The 21,068-nt window shown below is 40.9% G+C and overlaps 1 protein-coding gene across 2 annotated transcripts; it reads left to right on the plus strand.

Moving 5' to 3' along the window:
• Positions 1-2,230: 2,230 nt before the first annotated feature.
• On the plus strand, positions 2,231-20,077 carry LOC136884393 (toll-like receptor 2 type-2). Of its 2 annotated transcripts, none has more exons than XM_067156531.2 (5): positions 2,231-2,639; positions 9,142-9,470; positions 12,148-13,255; positions 17,606-17,759; positions 19,777-20,077. In XM_067156531.2, exons 1-5 carry the CDS (start codon positions 2,482-2,484, stop codon positions 20,056-20,058), a joined length of 2,031 nt encoding a protein of 676 aa, XP_067012632.2. In that variant the 5' UTR covers positions 2,231-2,481; the 3' UTR covers positions 20,059-20,077. The 2 variants fall into 2 exon arrangements, with proteins under 2 accessions (XP_067012632.2, XP_067012631.2); XM_067156530.2 differs by having other exon boundaries at positions 2,238-2,639; positions 17,606-17,795.
• Positions 20,078-21,068: the final 991 nt, after the last annotated feature.

The following is a 21,068-nucleotide window of genomic DNA, read 5'->3' on the forward strand; positions in this document are numbered from 1 at the left end:
AGCTTCAATGTTTCCCTCCGTCACGGATTTAGACGGTCGCCCAGAATGAGGATAGCCTTCGAGCTCAAAATTTCCCCTCTGGAACTCTTCGTACCAGCGGAAAATTGTTGTCCAGTGTGAACAGTCTTTCCCCAGCACAGGGGCCATTTTCTCCAGGCACTGGTCAAAAGTTAATCCAAGAGCAAAATTGTAGCAGATTGCTCGATACTCACCTTTAGATCATACTGACATCTCAACTTGCTTTCAATCCCACTGCTTGGTAACAGCTGGTGTGAAGGTCGCGTCTTGCTGTCTTTGAGACCGGTTTTCACCACTCTTTTCATCCTTCACCATAACAGGGGTGTCAAGCCAACCGTTTTTGCGTATTGCAAAACTTTACTAGTGCCCTTTGTATATGACGATGCTGAATTTAGTATGCTGAACTAGTAGTATTTATGTAATATTTTCTTTCCATGGAATTATTTGATGTACTCTTGTTGTTCTTGTTGTTGTTTAATTATGTTTTAACTTTACCTTATTATCACACTACGGTAAGTAATCATTGCCACCGGGATATTTACCAACTTCAATGTATTTGTTAGTAATAATAATAATATCTTCGGTTTCAAATTAGGCTGGCCAGTCTATGTTCCGTCTGCCGGCAGGGAGCACACCAGGTACAGCAATGAAGACGAAATATTTACTGAGTCACCTACCTTTCCTACGACCATACAACTTTCAACATCCTTGCACTTCTCCTTCAGCCATTCTTCCTTAGCCGTCCTGTACTTTCTACCTACTTCATTCTTTAATCCCCTGTATTCTTCTCTGCCCACCTCAATTTTTGCATTCTTGTATTTCCGGCATTCATCTCCTGAATTATCCATTGATTCTTACTTGTTCATTCCTTACTTCCTAACACTTTTCAGCAGCCCTATCGGCCTCATTCTTCACGAATGTCCATTCTTCCTCTGTTGTGATTCCTTCAGCCTTTTCATTTTGTCCTTGTGCAACATTTTCCTTGAAATATCCCTCACAATCTTTCCTTTCAACTTGTCTAGATCCCATCTCCTTTCATTCCAGCCTTCCTTCAATGTCTTCATCTTCAAGTAGCATTTCATGACCATCAAATTATCGTCAGAGTCCACGTCTGCTCCAGGGAAAGTTTTGCAATCCAAAACCTGGTTTCTAAATCTCTGACTAATCATAATGAAATCTATTCGATACCTTCCAGTGTCTCCAGGTCTCGTCCACGTATACAGCCGTTGTTTGTGGTGTTTGAACCAAGTATTAGCAAGGACAAAAATATGGTCAGTGCAGAATTCAATCAGTCAACTTCCTCTTTCATTCCTTTGTCCAACTCCTAATTCACCTACTGTATTACCTTCTCGTTCTTGTCCTACCAGTGCATTCCAGTGTCCCATCACAATTAGATTGTAGTCAACTTTTACATAATGTATTACATATTATATATCTTCATACATTCTTTCGATTTCTTCATCATCTGCCGAACTAGTAGGTACATAGACCTGCACTATTGTGTTGGGCATTGGTTTGGTGGCTATCGTGATAACAATAATCCTTTCACTCTGCTGATTGTAGAAGCTTACCCCCTGCCATATTTTCGTATTCAATATTACACAGACTTCTGCATTTCCCCAGTCTGATTTTGTGTTGATAATTCTGCAGTCGCTCAACCAAACATTTTGCCAACGTACTTCACTTATACCAACTATATCTAACTTCAGTCTATCCATCTCCCTTTTCAGATTCTCTGACCTACCACAACGTATCAAATTTCAGAAATTTCACGCTCCGACCGAATGGGCGACTATTTTAACTCTGGAATATTTTACCGGGGAGGAAGCCATCGTCAGTACAACATTCATATAGAGTGATCTGCATGTCCTCGGGAGTTAGTTACGGCTGTGGTTTTCTGTTTCTTTCATACGGACATATTGAAGATGAATTATAGGGTATTATGTAAATTAAGTAACTTGGAAATTAAAATTGAATTGAAATTAAATTTTGGTTTCTTCTGGGAAATTAATATTTGATATAAAGGCCATAGACAGAAGACACCTCGTAGCTGCTAGAAACGTCGGAGCTACGGCGGGTTGCGGAGCTTGTAGGCGCAGAGCTTGCGTTGCGGAGGACACACACAAGGCAGGCTTTATACAAGTGGAGGCACATGCTTCCCCCATTGCACCGTCACTGCATTGTCCTACATAAGAGACTTGCCCTAGCGCCAGCGTCCTGGAAAGGTGTAGCAATCCAAATGAGCCTACTGCTACATTGGGGCGAAACGCTGGTAATTTCACGATTGAAAAGCCTAAGGAGCTAAAACATTTAAAAAAAATATTATTGTTGTGTAGGAGAACACTTGTTGTATTGAAGGGTAACGTGTTTTCATTCTGCGCAGGTTTTTCTGGTTACCTAATAGATGCCAGATTTAAGATCCTGACTGAAGAGGTGCCACAAATTGCTGGAATTGACAGGAATATGTTCTCCACCTGTATGGGATTGGAAAAATTCACTTCTGTGCAGACAAGTTATGAAAATCCCCAAGCGGCCATGATAATGACGTACAGTGCGAATTTCAATTCTTCTGTGAATGTTGGTGTTCTGAAAGCTGATCGACATGAATGGGAAACTGACGGGTAAGTGTTCAGATACAATTAAATAATCTTAATGCATAAAAATCAATATTTGTTTGTTCTACTCGAATGGACTCAAAGACTACTGGACCAACTTCGGTGAAAATGTCACAGTCTATATATTACAAGCGTTTACTAAAAACGGATTTGGGAAATCCTTCCGTCCGTTCTACTGGACCAATTTGTTTCATATTTATTTTATTTTCTCTGGAATCACCTGCCGGTGAATCATGAGACATTGATGGGTCTGTAAGTTGAGCCAACTTCGAATAATCATAACATCAAATCATTAAAGGATCACTCCAATAATTTGCAGGCGAAGGCTTTCCCTGACCCGCAATACAGTCTGTACTTTGCAGGTTGCTAAGCGACTAACACTTATATTCTGATACATATGAATTTCATCCTTAGTGGTGTCATTGCATGCGGCCATGTTTGATTACCACCTGATAACTTCCTCTGATCGCAAAAGAATACTATTCTCTGCTAGATACTCTTTGATCCTCTAACATTTCCCAACTTCCAATTATATTCAACAGATGGCAGAGCGTTGTTAATAACTTGCATGAGAAAAAGTCTATGTACAAACTGACAAGGGCGCATTCCCTACTCGTCACCACTGATTTCGCTCAAATGTATAGAACATGCTGGGCTTGGCTAGAAATGAAAGTACCCGAAGTGGGAACTCCACATGGCCAAGCGTATAGATAAGGTAAGGGTTATTCTGCCCGAAGGCAGGTCCGAACCTCCGCAGAGGTGTTCCTGAGCCGGAGTTTACGTGCGGTAGGGTGGCCAGTTCCTTTCCGCTCCTCCATTCCCTTACCCCCCACCAACAGCGCGTGGCAACCCATCCAACTCCTGACCACGCCCAATGTTGCTTAACTTCGGAGATCTCACGGAATCCGGTGTTTCAACACGGCTACGGCTGTTGGCTAAGCGTATAGAAAATAAAAATAAAAATAAAAATGTTGACGTGGCTCTCGCACCGTATACGCTACTTATCTTAGCGCGCACGCCAAGCAATAGTTAGCGTAGCGGTAAGAAGTCGGACTGTTAATTCGATGGTCGTAGGTTCGACTCCCTATGTGGAGACTATTTTTTTCTGTCAACTTTTATATTATTCATTTTCCAATTAAGCAAAGAGGTGAATAATTCATTTTATTTATTTATTTACACCCAAAAAGCATAGAAAAGGTAAAAAAAATTAGGATTTCATTGTCAGACTTTTCTACCTGCGCCAACAATCTATTGTTTGTGTACAGCCGCCAGAAGCAAACTTCACTTGTCACGTGAAGGCTAATCTTACAGCGAAACGACTATTCACGTTTATGGCACATTCCCCAAGGAGGGGAGATAGCCAATAAAGGAGAAAAAAGAAGAATGTCTGTTTGAACACGTCGGGAAAGTTCGCAACTCTAATTTTCTACAAGTGTGCGCTCATTAAAAGAACGACGTCGTATAGGCCTTTTGCATATAAATAAATTAAAATAAATGAATAATATAAAAATTGAGAAAAACATTCTCCACACAGGGAGTCGAGCCCACGACCTTCGCATTACCAGCCCGACCTCTTACCGCTACGCCAACTACTGCTCGGCGTGCGCACTAACGTAAGTGGCTTATACGGTGCGAGAGCCGCGTCAACATTTTTTTTCTATACGCTTGGCCATCTGCAATTCCCACTTCGGGTACTTTCATTTCTAGCCAAGCCCTACATGTTCCATAAATTTGAGCGAAATCCGTGGTGACGAGTAGGGAATGCCCCCCTTGTGAGTCCATCATGACATACGCCCAACACATCATCTGGGAACACGCATGGGAGGAAAAACATAGCTACACTACGAGCTCTCAAGACTACAGTTCTATATAAAACTGCGATTAAAAGTACCATTACCTCCTGCGACACAGTAACAAGCATTTTTGCCATTTTCTTGACGTCGCGCCGACACAGATGGGTCTTGTGGTGACGGTGGCATGGGGAAGGTTAGGAGTGGGAATAAAGAGGCCGTGGCCTTTATTCAGATACAGCTCCATTAAAAATGGGAAACCACGGAAAATCATCTTCAGGGCTGCCGACAATTGGGTTCGAACCAACTATCTCTCGAATACTGGATACTGGCCGCACTTAAGTGACTGCAGTTATCGAGCTCGGTGTGCCAAGCTTTACATGAAGAACTACACGATAAATAATCGTGTACATGAATAGAATTTTTCCAAACAGACGGCGCGCATAACACAATATGACTACGACAGGAATATCTAATTTTAATGAATGCCGCGGAGCAGAACGGATTCACTGGTTTGTTCTTAATGCTCTTGAGAGGGTTTAGGAAGTGGTTTGAACGATTAGTAATTTTATGTAATTTAAATTAATTACAAAGCCGCACCAAGATTTGAATTGACCTTGATCGACAGATTGTCGCTAGGTGACAGCGACTTACTCTGTATTACGACAGCCCGGTACGAAATGCTGTATATATGAGAATAGGAGCACTCCGCCATGTTTAAAAAAATTAGCTTTCTTGCTAGGAGGTTCATGACCGTGACTATATATGGGAGGATGGGAACACGCCGCCATGTTATAGGAAGTAGTTTTCTTGCTAGGAGTTTCATGACCGTGGCTATATATGGGAGGATGGGAACACGCCGCCATGTTATAAGAAATAGCTTTCTTGCTAGGAGTTTCATGACCGTGGCTATATATGGGAGGATGGGAACACGCCGCCATGTTTTAAGAAATAGCTTTCTTGTTAGGAGTTTCATGACCGTGGCTATATATGGGAGGATGGGAACACGCCGCCATGTTTTAAGAAGTTGCTTTCTTGCTAGGAGTTTCATGACCGTGGGAGGATGGGAACACGCCGCCAAGTTATAAGAAATGGCTTTCTTGCTAGGAGTTTCATGACCGTGGCTATATATGGGAGGATGGGAACACGCCGCCATGTTTTAAGTAGCCTTCATCCTAGGAGTTTTATGGCCGTGGCTATATATGGGACGATAGGAACACGCCGCCATGTTTTATGAGGTACCTTTCCACATCTCCTCCTAGACCATTGGAGGAAATATAACCTAACTTGGTACACTTATGACTTACTGTCTGGATACAAACACTGCGGGGCGGGGGATAAGCCAGGGGTGGGAGTGGATAGAGAATGGCATATAAAAATAATCGAAAAGAGTGTCGAATCCACAGTTTTTTAGGTCTGTGACATGAACAGTGGCACTCTGGATGCCATTTAAGTAAAATTCACCAGGTGAGTTGGCCGTGCTGTTAGAGGTGCGCAACTGTGACCTTTTATCCGGAAGATAGTGGGTTCGAAACCTGAAAATATTTTTCCGTGGTTTCCCATTTTTACACCAGGCAAATGCTTGGACTACACCATATTTAAGGCCATGGCCGCTTCCTCCCCACTCCTAGGAATTTCCTGTCCCATCATCGCCATGAGCCTTATCTGTGTTGGTGCGACGTAGAGCAAATACTAAAAAAGCAGCCCCCATCCGCATAGGAGATGTGAAGGAAATGTCCAAACATTACCGAGATTATGGATGTATGTCAGTATATTCCAGCCTAGCTTTCAACCAATCTTGCTACAAGTATGGTACAGTACCCCTAGAACCACTATGGGAGGGGTGAAATGTAAAAATGATCGAAAACGACCGATAATAGCATCGAATCCATAGTTTTCGGGGACGCTAAGACGAAATGTGACACTCTGGATGCCGTGTAAGTCGATGTTCATCCGCAGCTGGAATGGACGTTAGAATGGATGAAAAGAAAATGTCAATAATACCGGAAATTACGGATGAATGTGTGAATGTTCCAGCAGAGTTCTCAACCAAACTTGATACAAGTATGATTTACCATCAGGAAAGACTACTGTGGGGTAAGACACCACTAGCACCCCTGTTTGTCCTTCAGGTAGGCAACTCAATGTTGAAATCATCCTGGGGATATGAGCTACGATTTTTACGAAAATGAAATCTAATAAAATATGATAATATACATTCTTTACTTATTCCTAAACACGACAATAATTTTCTTAATCATTGTTATCCGGTCGAGTAAATTAACATAATGCCTTTTTATACGAATACGAGCGCTAATACGAGTCAATGCATAGTTTCACTTAAGCCTTAGCCCGTTGTCTTATGACGGTTGTATCCACCACGTTTAGTTTCCATGTACAAGGAGGATTAATTTTTCATGCTGAACTGAGTCAGAGCACCGTTCGAATTAAGAGCCTGTTCTTCCCACAGTGATCACTGATATGTGTATGAAATACTGGATTGGATTTCAGTCATTGGTGTGGTTTATAGCGTGTAATCGCTACAGTGAGGTGGTTGGCGTGAGTTATTATCATAAGTCAGTGAGTGTTCGTAATTTCGTCCCCCCTTCATTTTCTGTGTTATTTGTGAAGTTTGTTATTATTTTCAGATGGGAAAACGCAAGCAGTAGGATAAGGAGGCAATATTAAAGGCTATGAAGGCAGTGAGGGACATGATAATGGGTCACAAACGAGCAATAAAGCGTTTAACATAAATACTATGTTAAAAAGACTACCAAGAAAATGTTCTTCATAAATGACCTTAAGTAATTCACATCGGGAACATGTTTGGTAAGATTAGAAATGAAAAATATATAAAATTTATTGTACTTTTCATAAACTACGGACACATTTTTGGTAATTCAGTTTTTGTAGTGCTTATCTCAAATATTGACTACCTTACGTTAGAACAGTTTCATTGTAAATTTTGCTATGTTTTACGTCGCACCGACACAGATAGGTCTTATGGCGACGATGGGATAGGAAAGGCCTAGGAGTGGGAAGGAAGCGGGCGTGGTCTTAATTAAGGTACAGCCCCATCATTTGCTTGGTGTGAAAATGGGAAACCATGGAAAACTATCTTCAGGGCTGCTGACAGTGGGGTTCGAATCCACTATCTCCCGGATGCAAGCTCACAGCTGCGCGTCCCTAACCGCACGGCCAACTCGCCCGGTACAGCTTCATTGTAACTTGCCTGTAAGTGGATAGTATATTTAGTGATATACACTGAATGGCCAAAAGTCATGGGAAGACAATGAATGCGACGTTAATGACGACTTGCTCCTCCGACTCTACAAGGTGTTGGAATCCTGGACTCACGCGTCTTGCACTGCTACCCACAATTGTTCATGCAGCGTACATCAGCATCGACAGAATCCAATAAAAGCTACATTGGATTAAGATCGGGGGATTTTGAGGGCCAATCCATGGTCGTAATTTCACCGGAGTGCTCCTCCAACCACCTGCGTGCCACCACACAGCGGTATGCCAGAAAGGGATGCAGATGGTCTGAAGAAACGTCCACATAACTTGCACCTGTCAGCACTCCCGGCAGCCAGACAATGGACAATGGGACCTCATTGCGACCAAGTGAACTCCTCCCAGACCAGAACTGAGACACATCCTGCCTTGTTGACACTCAGGATCAATAGCTTCATGGGGCATACGCCACACTGTCACGCGCCCATCAGCTCGATACAACTGGAACCGGGATTCATGGGATAATACCACACGCCACCACTGTTTCATGGTCCATTGCCAAGGTTCGTGGACCCATGAACGTCGTTGAGCTCTGTGTCGTGGTGTCAGCAAAGGAACATGAGTTTTTCGTCTGCTGGTGACAACTGTGCGGTGTACTTGCCTCCTTACAGTCCAGGTAGGAATGCGTTCTTGACTCCCAACTTTCAACTGGGCAGTGATCTCACTCACAGTAGCTCGTCGAGGTTCCAGTATGGCTCTGCGGAGGCCACGTAAAGTCCGTACGTTAAGCACCTGTGGTCTTCCCGTGCGGTGGTTTACGCGGGTGGTAGCATTGTCTCTGCGATACTGAAGATCCACCCTCGATACTGCTGACCAATGATCACTCCACGTTCAAAGCCGGTTAACTCGCGAGGTGTTGCCATCTTTACGATACTGGTGTCTGTGAAAGACTGGTCAGCTGCGCCGCAGCAACCCGCAACGCTCCGGGGTCATACGGCACATTTCCTAATGGGACACCGATTCCCATGACTTTTGGCCGCTCAGTACATATACCAGTTTTTAACCTTATCTATAATATTCCTGAATTTCGACAAGTCCACATCTGTCGGCTAATGGAACGATATGGGCCCCCAGCCTTAAGTTGACAGCAACTGTATTGCCACTGTATCAAATACCCTAGTGCTGGATTTTCGAAAACAAGTCCTACTGACGCAAAGTCACGCATTAGACTGGTAGCACTGAGAAACAAGCAGCGAGCTGCCGTACGGTTATCTTTTTGTATTCTGATATAAATAACCTGCAGGCAGCAAAACCCCTGTGAAATCAGGTATTAGGCTTCCCAATCATCATTAGCGCATGCGGGACACTTCCAAGTAGAAAGTACGGCACTTGCAGGCCACCTGGTTCATATAAAAGTCTTACCTATTTCTTGTGGATTTCTCAATTCAACGTGCATCAGATATCCTATATTTCGCTTTCAGATCGTGCAACATCAGCATGTTGAGTGATATCCTTCAACTGCAGATTTTCGACAGACAAGGTGAACCGACGTGGGAGAAGTTCTGGAACTTCTACTCCCCATTCTATGGAATAGAGCTGGGATGGTTTCAGGGACTAACTATCATAGGTGGATATGGTGGTATAAATATAGCGTGGCTGGAGGCTCTGCAGAATACCAGTCTGCGGTTGTTGAACGTCACGAACATGTGGAGTAAAGAAGTTGACGGTAATGATACAATCCTCATCAGGGATATGCCTTTTCTTACCACGTTAATACTCGACGGGAATGACATCTCATCCTTCCATGAAGGTAAGTCTTATGTATACAATATTCTATCACACATCTTATTATGCTTCTTATTCTTTTAGCCCGGCTGAGTAGCCCAGACGGCTGAATCGCTGGCTTTCTGATTCAAACTTGCTAGGTTCCCTCCTGGCTCTGTCCGGTGGTATTTGAAGGTGCGCACATTCGTCAACCTCCTGTCAGTATATTTAGCGGAAAGTAGAATAACTTCTTCGGAACAAAATTCCGCCACCTCGGCATCTCCGAAAAATGGGAAGAGAGCAATCATTTCTTGTAATCCAAATTATTTGATGCATGCATGTTTTTGATACAATTAATTTTTCTGTCACTACCTTAAATACATTACTAATTACATCCGATCTCTAAATTTCAGATTCAAAGATTTTTCATTACTTTAGTCGTAGACGTTAACAACTATCTCGAAAACTACACATCGGATCAAAAAGTGGGTTATAAAAGTTGTTTGTTTCAGCAGGGGACATCCAATAATATCAAACTCCACCCCGGTACTGGAAAACCAAGATTTTATTTTAAAAAAATCGTTTCCCATTAAGATTTTTAAAATAATTTCAACTCCCATAAGTGGGGATTGGGTGCGTCGGTGAATAACGGTACCCAGGATATCAATTTTGTAAATATCGTTTACATTTACTTTTATTTTTCTGATATCATGTGTGTTTATCGTAATATACCATTTTTTGATTATTTTTAATCAATTTAATTTTTGTCGAGTACAGCGCCATCTGTCAGTCAAAATGACTTTTATCATACGTCAAATTGGGGTAAATGTTTCTGGGGAATCCAAATCTCCAATAAAAAATGGGGGTTCCTATTTAAGATTTCTTTCTCCCCGCTCCCCCACCCCCAGGAGGTGTGGGTAGCGGGTGGAGTTTGATATCATTGGATGTCCCCTGCTCAAACAACTTATTATCCATTTGTTTTGATCCTATGTGTAGTTTTCGAGATATTTGCTATGATATATTAAACTGACCCACCCTGTATGTACGAAAGTTTCCATTTCTTACGCTGCAGGGAAACGTCTCCCTCTGGCGGGTATATTTAGGCCATTTAGCGGGTGTGCATTTCAAGTAAAAATAAAAGGATGAAGAAGCACTTGCGGCTCCACGTTCCGTGACTGGGAAACCTGCACGAGTGGGCCAATTGTTCATCAGCTGGCTTATTTAGAGCAGCTGTTAGTAGGGAAGTCTGGACCAGACAGACCGCCAACGTCCATTGGGGTATGGCACTTCTAGAAGAAGAAAGGGAAAGTAAGATAAGCGTAAAATGGATAATAAGAGATGATAGTTCTGGGCAGAGAATGTTCGGCTTCTTGCCGTAAGTAATACCAAAAGAGTAGAGATTATATTTATAAGGCTGATGGAGTGTCACTCTTTATTATCCGGCACACGTTGGAGTGGAGCGTTTGTGAGTAATTATAAATACGCAATGAACTAGCTGACATTATATAATTATATGATTATATAATCAGCTTCAACTCTATATTCTGAAACGTAACATATTTTGTCATTTGACAGACTTCTCTGAGAAAATGTGTGTAAAATTTCACGAAACGTGATGCCATTTCGAAAGTTAGAAAATGTACGGGTCCCCCATACTGCGAAGAACGCAATATTAAGATATTTCCTCAATTGTGCCGAAATATGAAAGGCTGAAAGGCTCGTAAAGGTTCCAAATTGTAACTCCTGGATAGCTCTATCAAACTATGAAAACAAATTTCAAAAATCACTTTCGGCCTAAATGCAGTTCCAGAAATACAGCCTAAAATCGCTTGTTTCTTTACCTATATTTTATTTGATTCAGATCCTAGAAAAATTAACTTATTTACATACCGAACGTATTTATAAGGCCTTGAGTGAAACTCTGCATTGACTTACATTAGCACTCGTAGTGGCAGACAAAGGCAAATTGCTAATCTATTTGACCGGATAATGATGAATAAGGAAAGGAATGTATTTGTATAAATGAATAGAGAATATATTAATTATATTTCATTTACCTAAAATTCGTATCCCCAGGATGTTGCTTGTCTGAAGGGCTGGACCTGTGAATTGTTATACAGATTTTAATTTGGTTTTATTTCCGAATTGGTTGTGTCATGTCTAGAGTCAGGATTTTTAGGCAGAAATAGGTTAGAATGCAATCTTACAGAGGCGGGTAACAAGTATACTCCACCCCCACAACGATCCTGCTATGAGGTTTGCATAGGCGTTAGGGGTATGGCTTATTAGAACTCCTAGAATTTATGTTACTCTAGGTACACGTCGGAACTACGGGCTTGCCGATGCTTCCCACTAGGCAAATTAGTTTGCATTCTGACCTATCACTGTCTTAAAAGCCGATCCCTAGACAAGATTAACATACGTTTTCCGTAGAAATAGCAATGTTTTGGACTTCCTTTTCTGTCCTGTTATTCACCACATTATATGATAACATTTTTTGTTACTTTAATGGAGTTCTTCAAGCACTTGTTCACGATCACTGTTTCAAATACTGCACAGACTCATATGTATAATTTCATCATCAATCTTTGGCGTTTGAACTCTCCTATCCATTTGAAAAGGAAATACAGGAGTGATAGAAATTAATCAGAGTATATTTGATGTTTAACTTGCGTTAAGTACATGTAACAATTTGCATACTAATATTGCTTTATTCATTTCAGATAGCTTTATCGGCACACCTGAAATGAAGACTTTGATTATCGTAGAAAGTTTACTGGACGAAACGCCTCCCGTCCTACGAAGACTTCCTCGTCTGCGCACACTGCGGATTTCCAAAACCACCAGGAATTGCGACTTCACAATATCAACTGAAATTCTGTCAACTTTGAAATTTATCGAAACTTTAGACTTCAGTGGTAACTGGTTATATTCATTATCGAGGAAATTGCCAGTTTTTCCGAGACTCAAGAAACTTTACTTAAGAAAATGTCGAATTGCCAGTTTGAAGAAGGAAGATATCAACTTTCCCGAGTTACAAGAATTAGACCTTTCCCGTAATTCTTTGACGTATTTGGAAGAAGATACCTTCATCCATTTACAACATTTGACTGTATTGCAAGCTTCTCAAAATAATATAAGTAACTGGCCGAAAATCCACGGCTGTTCACTAGAGATTCTGAATTTATCGCAGAATTCATTGTCCTATATAGAGAATCTCGGTGCCACTTCAACAACTGTAAAGTTTCTCAACATTTCCAGAAACAAAATTGAAAAATGGAAAGATAAATATGTGTTTTCCATTGAGAAGTTATCTACTCTGGAATCTTCACACAATCAATTAGGATTCAATAATATGTGGGTGAAAAATGTGGACCTTTCAAGGAATAATATCATCGGCTTTTCCGAAGTTATGATTCAATCCGTATCAGGTCTGCAGCAACTCGATCTGGGTGGCAACGAATTCGACTGTGTTGACTGCCGCATGATTCCCTTTCAGAAGTGGCTTAATGAATCCTCGACGAATGTAACCAACTTGGGAACTAATAATCCTCTGCTTTGTTCATCCCCAATAAACAATAAGGGTTACCCAATTGTTGCAGTGCAATTTGACGAAAGTCCATGCATCACTAAGAGACAAAATTGGTGGATTTCTTTGGCAATTCCTGTTGGATTTTTGTTCATGGTGGTGGCTTCAACAGGTGCGATCATTTATCATTTTCGATCCCCACTCACCTACATTATGCATCTATACAAAATCAGGAAGAGGTCAAGAAATTTCTCCCAGACGGCTTACGGCAAATACGCCTTCGATGCCTTCATTTGTTACAGGTATGTACTGAGTGTGGCTATACAGTAATACAAGTTTCGCGAAACTCTGCAAACAATTTTTATAAAATATATATGGGTTTTGTGTGAACTGATGGCCGTTGATTCCTTGGGTGTAGAACACGCCACGTGGGTGTTGATTGAGTGTTAGAAGCGAGCAATGTTAAGGTTTGGAGAGAATGTTTTTCTGACTCTTGTGAATATTTCCAATCTCCGTCGATTCGCCAATATTCTTATAAAATGTTTTTGAAAATTACGTGGTGTAGGTTCAGGTTTTGATTCCCCATTAACGTTTTCTTCTTCTTCTTACTATTATTATTATTATTTTCTCCTTCTCTTCTTCAAGTGCAATATCCCGTCCCTAGTTGTTGGCGATCACCCTGAAAGAAGCAACCCTTTCTACAGCTAACTTGAAGAGTTGTTCAGTGTTGTTGATGCAAGTCCAGTCTTTCATGTTTTGGAGCCATGGCATCGGTGTTCTGCCAGCTCCACTTTCTTTGTAATATTAGGTGTAGAAGCCCGTACTTTCTACCTCATAGAACACGACCTAAATAAGTTGTTTACCTGGATTTGATGATGTTTGCCAACTCATGCTCAGTTCTAGTTCTCCTAACACTTCATTATTTGGTAATAAACACTGTCCATCATTCTTCTTTGTAATCACGTTTCAAAGGCCTGAAACGTGTTCAAGGAGGAAAAGCTTTGACAGGCCATTTCTCTACTCCATAAAGCAGTGTTGGCCAGGTGTAACATCTAAAGAGCTTTCGACTTACTTTCAGGTTTGGATTATGATCTCATCTTTTGGAAGGATGATCTGGAAATTACAGTATGGCGTTTGATCTCCTTCTCAGGGTCCACCAGTTTTGGTGCTCCCAAGGTATGTTAACTGACTTATTCGTCCAATGTTCTGATTATTTAATGAAATGGTTTTTCTGCTAAATACTATGAACTTGGTTTGTATGGTATTGAGTTTTAGACCACATATAATCCACCGATAATTCAACGCTGTCGTATATAATTAAGGTGTAATCTGCATATTTTTATGACGACTCAATTTGCTTTCACATCTAGATCAGTAACATGCAAGACGTTTTTGATGACATGATCGGCGTAGCAGTTGAACAGGAGTGGTAAAAGTATCCAACCTTGTCGTAGTCCTTTTTTTATTCTTATGTCTCAAGGTCTTGTTCATCCAATCTTGACTGTGGCTCGCCTGTTCCACCAATGATTTTGCATGTTGCGGATACCATTTATGTCTAGCTAGAAGATATATAGAGAAGGAAAACGTATATTTAAACACGGGTCCGAAAATGCGTACGTTCTTGGCCTCCATGATCACCTGATCTTAGCCCGTTGCAATTCTCTGTGGGGTGTTACGCAAAGACTTTGCAGGATGCTCGACTACAATGGAGAATGAAGCAACGTTTCAAGGTAGAATTGTAAGGTCCATTCAAACAATACGTAAAACACAAGACATATTTGAGTGTGTTCGTAACTCCATGCAAAGACGAGCACAAGCACTTCTTGTTAGGTATGTACATTAGTACATCAGGCTAGCCCGCAACAACACACATCGTAGTTTGATATCTCCGAAAGTATGTATTTTCGGACTCATGTTAATATGCAATGTTTTCCTTCTCTTTATCCGAGAAATTTAACTCTGGCGTTACGAGATGTACATTTAACCACCCTGTATATCCCCATCGATAGCAAAAGCTTGTCAATAACTAATCAGTTGTAGCTTGGGACGTTGTATAGTCGCTTAAAAGTGAATGTACTCATAGTACTCTATGTTTTCCGCATTGAATCTATATCTAAAGCAGAATGTCTGGATGTTTGATCCTTATACAAATCTATACATTTGTACCAATATGAACCAAATCTCTCATCCTTACCTGTCAGAAGCGTGCGGATAACATTGTCCACAATAAATTTGGACATGCCTCTCCATTCCATAGATTTAGGCCGTTTGGCTAATTAGAGTATAAGCTATTTTTTTGTACAAAGACGAGTAAAGGCTCATTTTATGCCCCACGACGCGAAGAATGCGAAAACCACGTTGTAAGCACCCAACTCCATCCGTTTGTGAGATGTAGGAATTGTATAAAGAAACTATCGGCCGTAATCATGGCAAGGTCAGCTCAAAGGTTTTAGAGTAGAATTCCGGCCTGGTGTTCGAAGAAAGCACGTACGTGTGTGTAGGCAAGGCCTAGGTGAGATTCTGTATAAAATTTAAAAACTTTACCTAGCCCTAATCTGCGTAAGTACTGTAATGGTTAGTGGATCTATATGCGCACACTCTTATCACCCAAAGGACTCTGAATAGCACCGAAGTGTTGCTTCCGCTATACACAAGGCCAAGAAAGCAGGAATAACCTCATCAAAACCCGGTGTTAGCCTAGGCCAGAGCCCTCTTCATGTAATAACAAATATCATGCCATATAGAGCATCATCACAGTCAAAGCAACTTCAGTAACATATTTTATAAATTCCTTCTGTAGAGGTAATACGCTTTATTCTGTGTTGCCGCAGTTCATTTCATCAGCACATTTCCATCTTCTAATAATATTATTGGTTTATACGCCCCACTAACTAGATTTCTACATTTTTCTGAGTCACCGAGGTGCCGAAATTTAGTCCCGTGGCAGTTATTTTACGTTCTACTAAATCAACGTGCACTAGGCCGACATATTTGAGCACCTTCAAATACTGAGCCAGGATTGAACCTGCCAAGTTGGGCTCAGAAGGCCAGCACCCCACCGTCTAAGCCACTCAACCTGCCTCTGGGTTAGATTAATAGTACTTTAATTATTTACGTCGTGACCCTGTGGCATACAATTTTGATGTCTGAACAAAATAAGTTGTCAGGATGTGTGTTATGTTATAAGGCGAGGAACTTCGGAAAATTTGCAGCTTTTATATCGTGAATCCGGTTAGGAAAGCCAGTATTTAAAACGATTTTACTGTCTCATATGGTAACCATAAATCATAAATTAAATAAAAATCCACAATTCTAGCCCTTCAGCCAAGCAACTCAATGTTGATAACATCGTAGGAATATGAGCTACGAATTTTAGGTAAATAAAATATAATAAATTATGGGAATATATTCTTTATTTATTCCTAAAAATTGCAATCAATTTCTTAATCATCGTTTGCCTTATTCTACCATTACTATCGCTAATGTGAGTAAATGCAGAGATTCACTTAAGGGCTTACAACTACATTCGGTGGACATTTTTGAAAAAATCTGAAAACGAATGATGGTAGTGAACCAAACAACACATTACGGAAATAATTATGTAAATAAGTAAAATTTATTAGATTTGAATCGAAAAGAAAACGAATAAAGAAACAAGCGATTTAAATCTGTTTTTCTGAAACTGCATTTAGGCCGAAAGAAATTTTCGATTTATTTTTAGCTTGACAGGGCTACCGAAGACCCATCATTTGAAGTATTTCTGGGCCCTTTAGCCCTTCAACTTTCGAGAAAATTGAGGAAACTGCTTTATTTTATATTTTTCGTAGTATGGGGATATAATTTAGGGCTCCGAAAAAGGGAAATAGAGTACATATTCTGTAGTTCTTCCCCTCTTAGTAGCCTTTTACGATGTAAAGGGGTATAGGTAATGCAACCTTGAACCTCGCTTACAGAGGAGATAAAGTGGTCCGATAAATCGAAAAAGGATGGCTGTATCCGCGAAAGGGTGTTAAGGCTCATGATATGTGAGGAAATGGAAGACATTGTAGGCCTCAAAGGTATTATACTAATCTAATAATTTGAGAGCCGTGTGGTATAGCGGTAGCGTGCCTGTCTCTTATTCCATGGCCCTAGATTCGTTTCTACCGAGCTCGATGGCTGCAGTCGCTTAAGTGCGGTCGGTATCCAGTATTCGGGAGATAGTAGGTTCGAATCCCACTGTCGGCAGACCTGAAGATGGTTTCCCGTGGTTTCCTATTTTCACACCAGGCAAATGCCGGGACTGCACCTTAATTAAGGCCACGGCCACTTCCTTCCCACTCCTAGCCCTTCCCTGTCCCATCGTCGCTATAAGGCCTATCTGTGCCGGTGCGACCTAAAGAAACTAGAAAAAAAACCAGATTCGTTTCTCGGCCTCTTCAAGGATTTTAATTCTGCAGTGACGAGCAGAACGTGGTTCACTTGATACGAGATTCTCTCAGGCTGTTAGTTACATGAAGAAAGCGCACAGTGAGAAGATGCCGCTACTGACCGAGTGTACATAGACGAACAATCGTTGCTATGGTTACGATAGTGTTAATTTCAGATAGACCCCAGTCCAAAACCGTAACCATGTTGAAAACTAATTACTGTTTTATTTTCTTATTTTTCAGTTCGCATGACAGAAGGTTCGTTCTCACTCGTCTAGCCCCATTCCTAGAAAAAGGCGAGGAGCGCTATACACTGTGCCTTCATGAACGGGACTTCCCTTTGGGTTCTCATATTGTCGAGAACATCGTGGGATCCATTCAGCATAGTCGCAAGACGGTAATCGTCCTGTCTCAATATTTCATTCAGAGCAAGGTAAGTTTTCAAATCAGTCATAATATGGAAATTATTTTGAAGGTACAGACGTAAATGATAGGGAGATCTTAAGCATGTTTACAGATACGGTACTTCGGACAATAGAATAATTCTTGTACGTGTCGTAGGTTAACCCAGAAGTTAGATGACTTCTAGAAAATTTGCTCTTGTTCATATCAGTTTGCCCCCGAGCCCCGCACTTTCTACTTGTAGGTGACCAGCTTGCACTAATGATGAATGGGTTGCCTAATCACTGGTTTACAAAGGGGCGCTACAACGTGTTGTATTTTGGATGTGAAACAAATATCATGTCCTTTGAAAGGGTGCATTTAAAAATACGTCAAAGATTATCACAATGAAGTGTAATAACTCATTAATGTATATACTTACATACACACTACCAAAAATTTGCTCGATAGCTTCAGCCGCTTAAGTGCGGCCAATATCCAGTATACGGGAGATAGTGGGTTCGAACCCCACTATCGGCAGCCCTAAAAATGGTTTTCCGTGGTTTCCCATTTTCACACCAGGCAAATGGTGGGGCTGTACCTTAATAAAGGCCACGGCCGGTTCCTTCCCTCTCCTAGCCATTTCCTGTCCCATCGTCGCCATAAGACATATCTGTGTCGGTGCGACGTAAAGCCACTAGCAAAAAATATATATATATTTGCTTGTATGTGGTACGTCCCTGGAACGAATCGTAAGCTCCTAATTGCATCTTTGTTCGGTGAAATACATGTATAGAAGCCAGGCGGCTATATGTAAACTCGTGCGCATACTGTCTGCGAACTTCGGCTGCATTCCGATCAGGTTCTCCTTAAATTAAAATGATGTCGATGTATCATCATTGTAGAACACACCAGCCATTCTCGATATGTGACAGAAACTGTACCAAACACCAGCCTACTTCTGAGCGTTCGAAAAACGAGGCTTACAAACACTAGGGAGCGCATATGACGGGTAGTGCTGAGGAACTTGCACCGAACGGTCGTCTGGTTGTTATCTCTCCTTATTCCAACGTATCTAACCTGCAGGCAGAAATACCAATGTGGAAATCAGTTATTAGGCATCCCACTCATCACTAGTGCATGCAGGACACTCGAAAGTGGCGCTGGCGGGCGACCTGGTATACGAAAATTGTTAATGCTACCATCAAATCTACCTAATAATATAAAGAATCACATTTCAAACAATGTGTGTGTCCTTTATAAGATGATATTCAAAGTATTTCTGGACTGCCCGAACTCATCTCATTCTACGGTACATTAAACTAAAAGCATTTCGACAAGCATTCTTCGAAACCTCTGCATATTCGAAATTAACAAACAATGAAGGCTCTGAGTTTTTGCAACTGCGTTCCTTACTTGGTCGTAATTCCATTCAAAAGTAAACCTGTCTACAAAATGAAAATTAGAGAAAGATGTTACCTCTTTTTCTGGCTAACAAGGAAACCTTTTCATCATGACTCCACGGACTTAATCAATTTTCAATTTTCAAAATACGTGCATGTCATAGCGATAAATTTTACCTGTTCTAATTGTAAGGCACAACTCTCACGAAATTCCGAAATAATTGAATATAAAGTAAAAGTTTCCCGAAACAAACTCATAGTGCGCTCCACACTTTAGTGGTACAGGGATCAGAAAATAACTCCTAGTGCTTTTTTTCCTCTCTTTAGTATTGCAAATGACAAACAACAAATATATCATGCGAAATAATTGTTATGAATACTTTCTATACAATCATTTACACAAACCTAAGACATTGTGATACCAAACTCATAATCATCCGTTATATTTTTTTCTACTCCTAAAATATTGCGAGGCTGACATACAAAAGACAAAAGTGTGTTCAGTTAAAGGGAGATTATGTTCAGGCAGTGAAGCTATCAGCTGTTGTGTAACCCGACTTAATACGTCAGAAAAATAAATGTGTAAATCAATATTTTGTTTCCTATATATGTTCCATATTTTGTTTCCAGTGGTGCAACTGGGAACTTGAGATGGCCAATCACAAGATGTTCAACGAAGACGAACATTTCTTGATCCTAATCCAATTGGGCAAATTGGTCCGAGAAAAGCTCCCTCGGCATCTTCAGTTCCTGATGGACACGAGGACCTACTTAGAGTGGCCTGATCAAGGTGAAAAGAGCGAGGAAGAACAATTGTTTGTTAGACTGAAGAAATCGATGGGACCGAGTATCTTTCAACAAACCCAGGAACCTCCTCCATCACTATACGATGTCATGGAGAGTTATGAATAAAATTACGTCAAAAATCCAATTGTCTTAAGATTTATATTTATAAATGCAATGGTATTTTTCCCATTCATGCTAGAGAGAAAAAGTGTTCAGGATTTACCCATGGGGTGTAAAATATTTTTTACATTATCTGTGACTGCTGACGTACAGCAGAAACAAGTTATGTGTTCAGTTCACTGCTGAATATGGCAGAGAACTCCAGGCAAAGTGCAATATATGATTTCATTCCTTGCGATTGTTGGCTAAGAATGTGAAGTCAATAATTGTCAGAGCTTCCTCGGTTTTCTAGAACCAGGTTTCCTTTGAAGCCGTAAGTTGGATCCTCCAAAGCGATGGTCGTTATCACCAGAGGTGTTGGTCCGGTAGTCAAGATTTTTATCGTTCTTGCTCTTTATCTTCATTATCCCGTAAATTTTTAATCAGATTTCTCTTTTCCACAATTCTTCTGCTCTAATTGCATTTGAGACTCCTCACAGGGCACTCATGCGATTGCTCTGGATTTGCACTTCCCAACAGTCACATTTTACATTAGAAGTAAAACCTCAATATACCACACTACTTCTGTATTTTGGAAACCTACTTTTTAGGTAGTACAGGGCTTTAAAGACGGAGAAAGCGAGGTGACGACCATGGGCAGGGTTTTCTTTGAAGTGAAAACCTACATCTTGACGCACAGTGTCTCCCTAAAGAGCAGTGTGATGTATAGTAGTTAAAATTGTGTTCCAGATAGCGTAAGGAAGCTCTTCCTGAATGGATGGCTGTATTTCTAGAAAATAGAACTCAGAGAATTATAGCGAGTTAAGTATTAAAGCTTCTAATCATTAAGACGAGAATTCCTCAAGGCATATCGTAGTACCTTCATGTTTTCTTATACTACTACAGACAAAAGTTCGTGTAATAGAGCCTACGGTGTAGGCAACACAGCAACTCTCATGTACTTCAGTCAATACGTTCGTGGACTGGCGCCAACAATGTAGGCAACACAGTATACACCAGTGTACCACAGTCAATAT

Source organism: Anabrus simplex, chromosome 12, assembly GCF_040414725.1.
Source record: "Anabrus simplex isolate iqAnaSimp1 chromosome 12, ASM4041472v1, whole genome shotgun sequence".
Lineage (NCBI taxonomy): Eukaryota > Metazoa > Arthropoda > Insecta > Orthoptera > Tettigoniidae > Anabrus > Anabrus simplex.

Bases quoted from the DNA above. Each gene is read 5' to 3' on its own strand.
- LOC136884393 (XM_067156530.2), top strand. From the start codon at position 2,482: ATGTTCTCCACCTGTATGGGATTGGAAAAATTCACTTCTGTGCAGACA. The intron at 2,640-9,141 runs GTAAGTGTTCAG...TTTCGCTTTCAG, and splicing joins CATGAATGGGAAACTGACGG to ATCGTGCAACATCAGCATGT. The intron at 9,471-12,147 runs GTAAGTCTTATG...TATTCATTTCAG, and splicing joins CATCTCATCCTTCCATGAAG to ATAGCTTTATCGGCACACCT.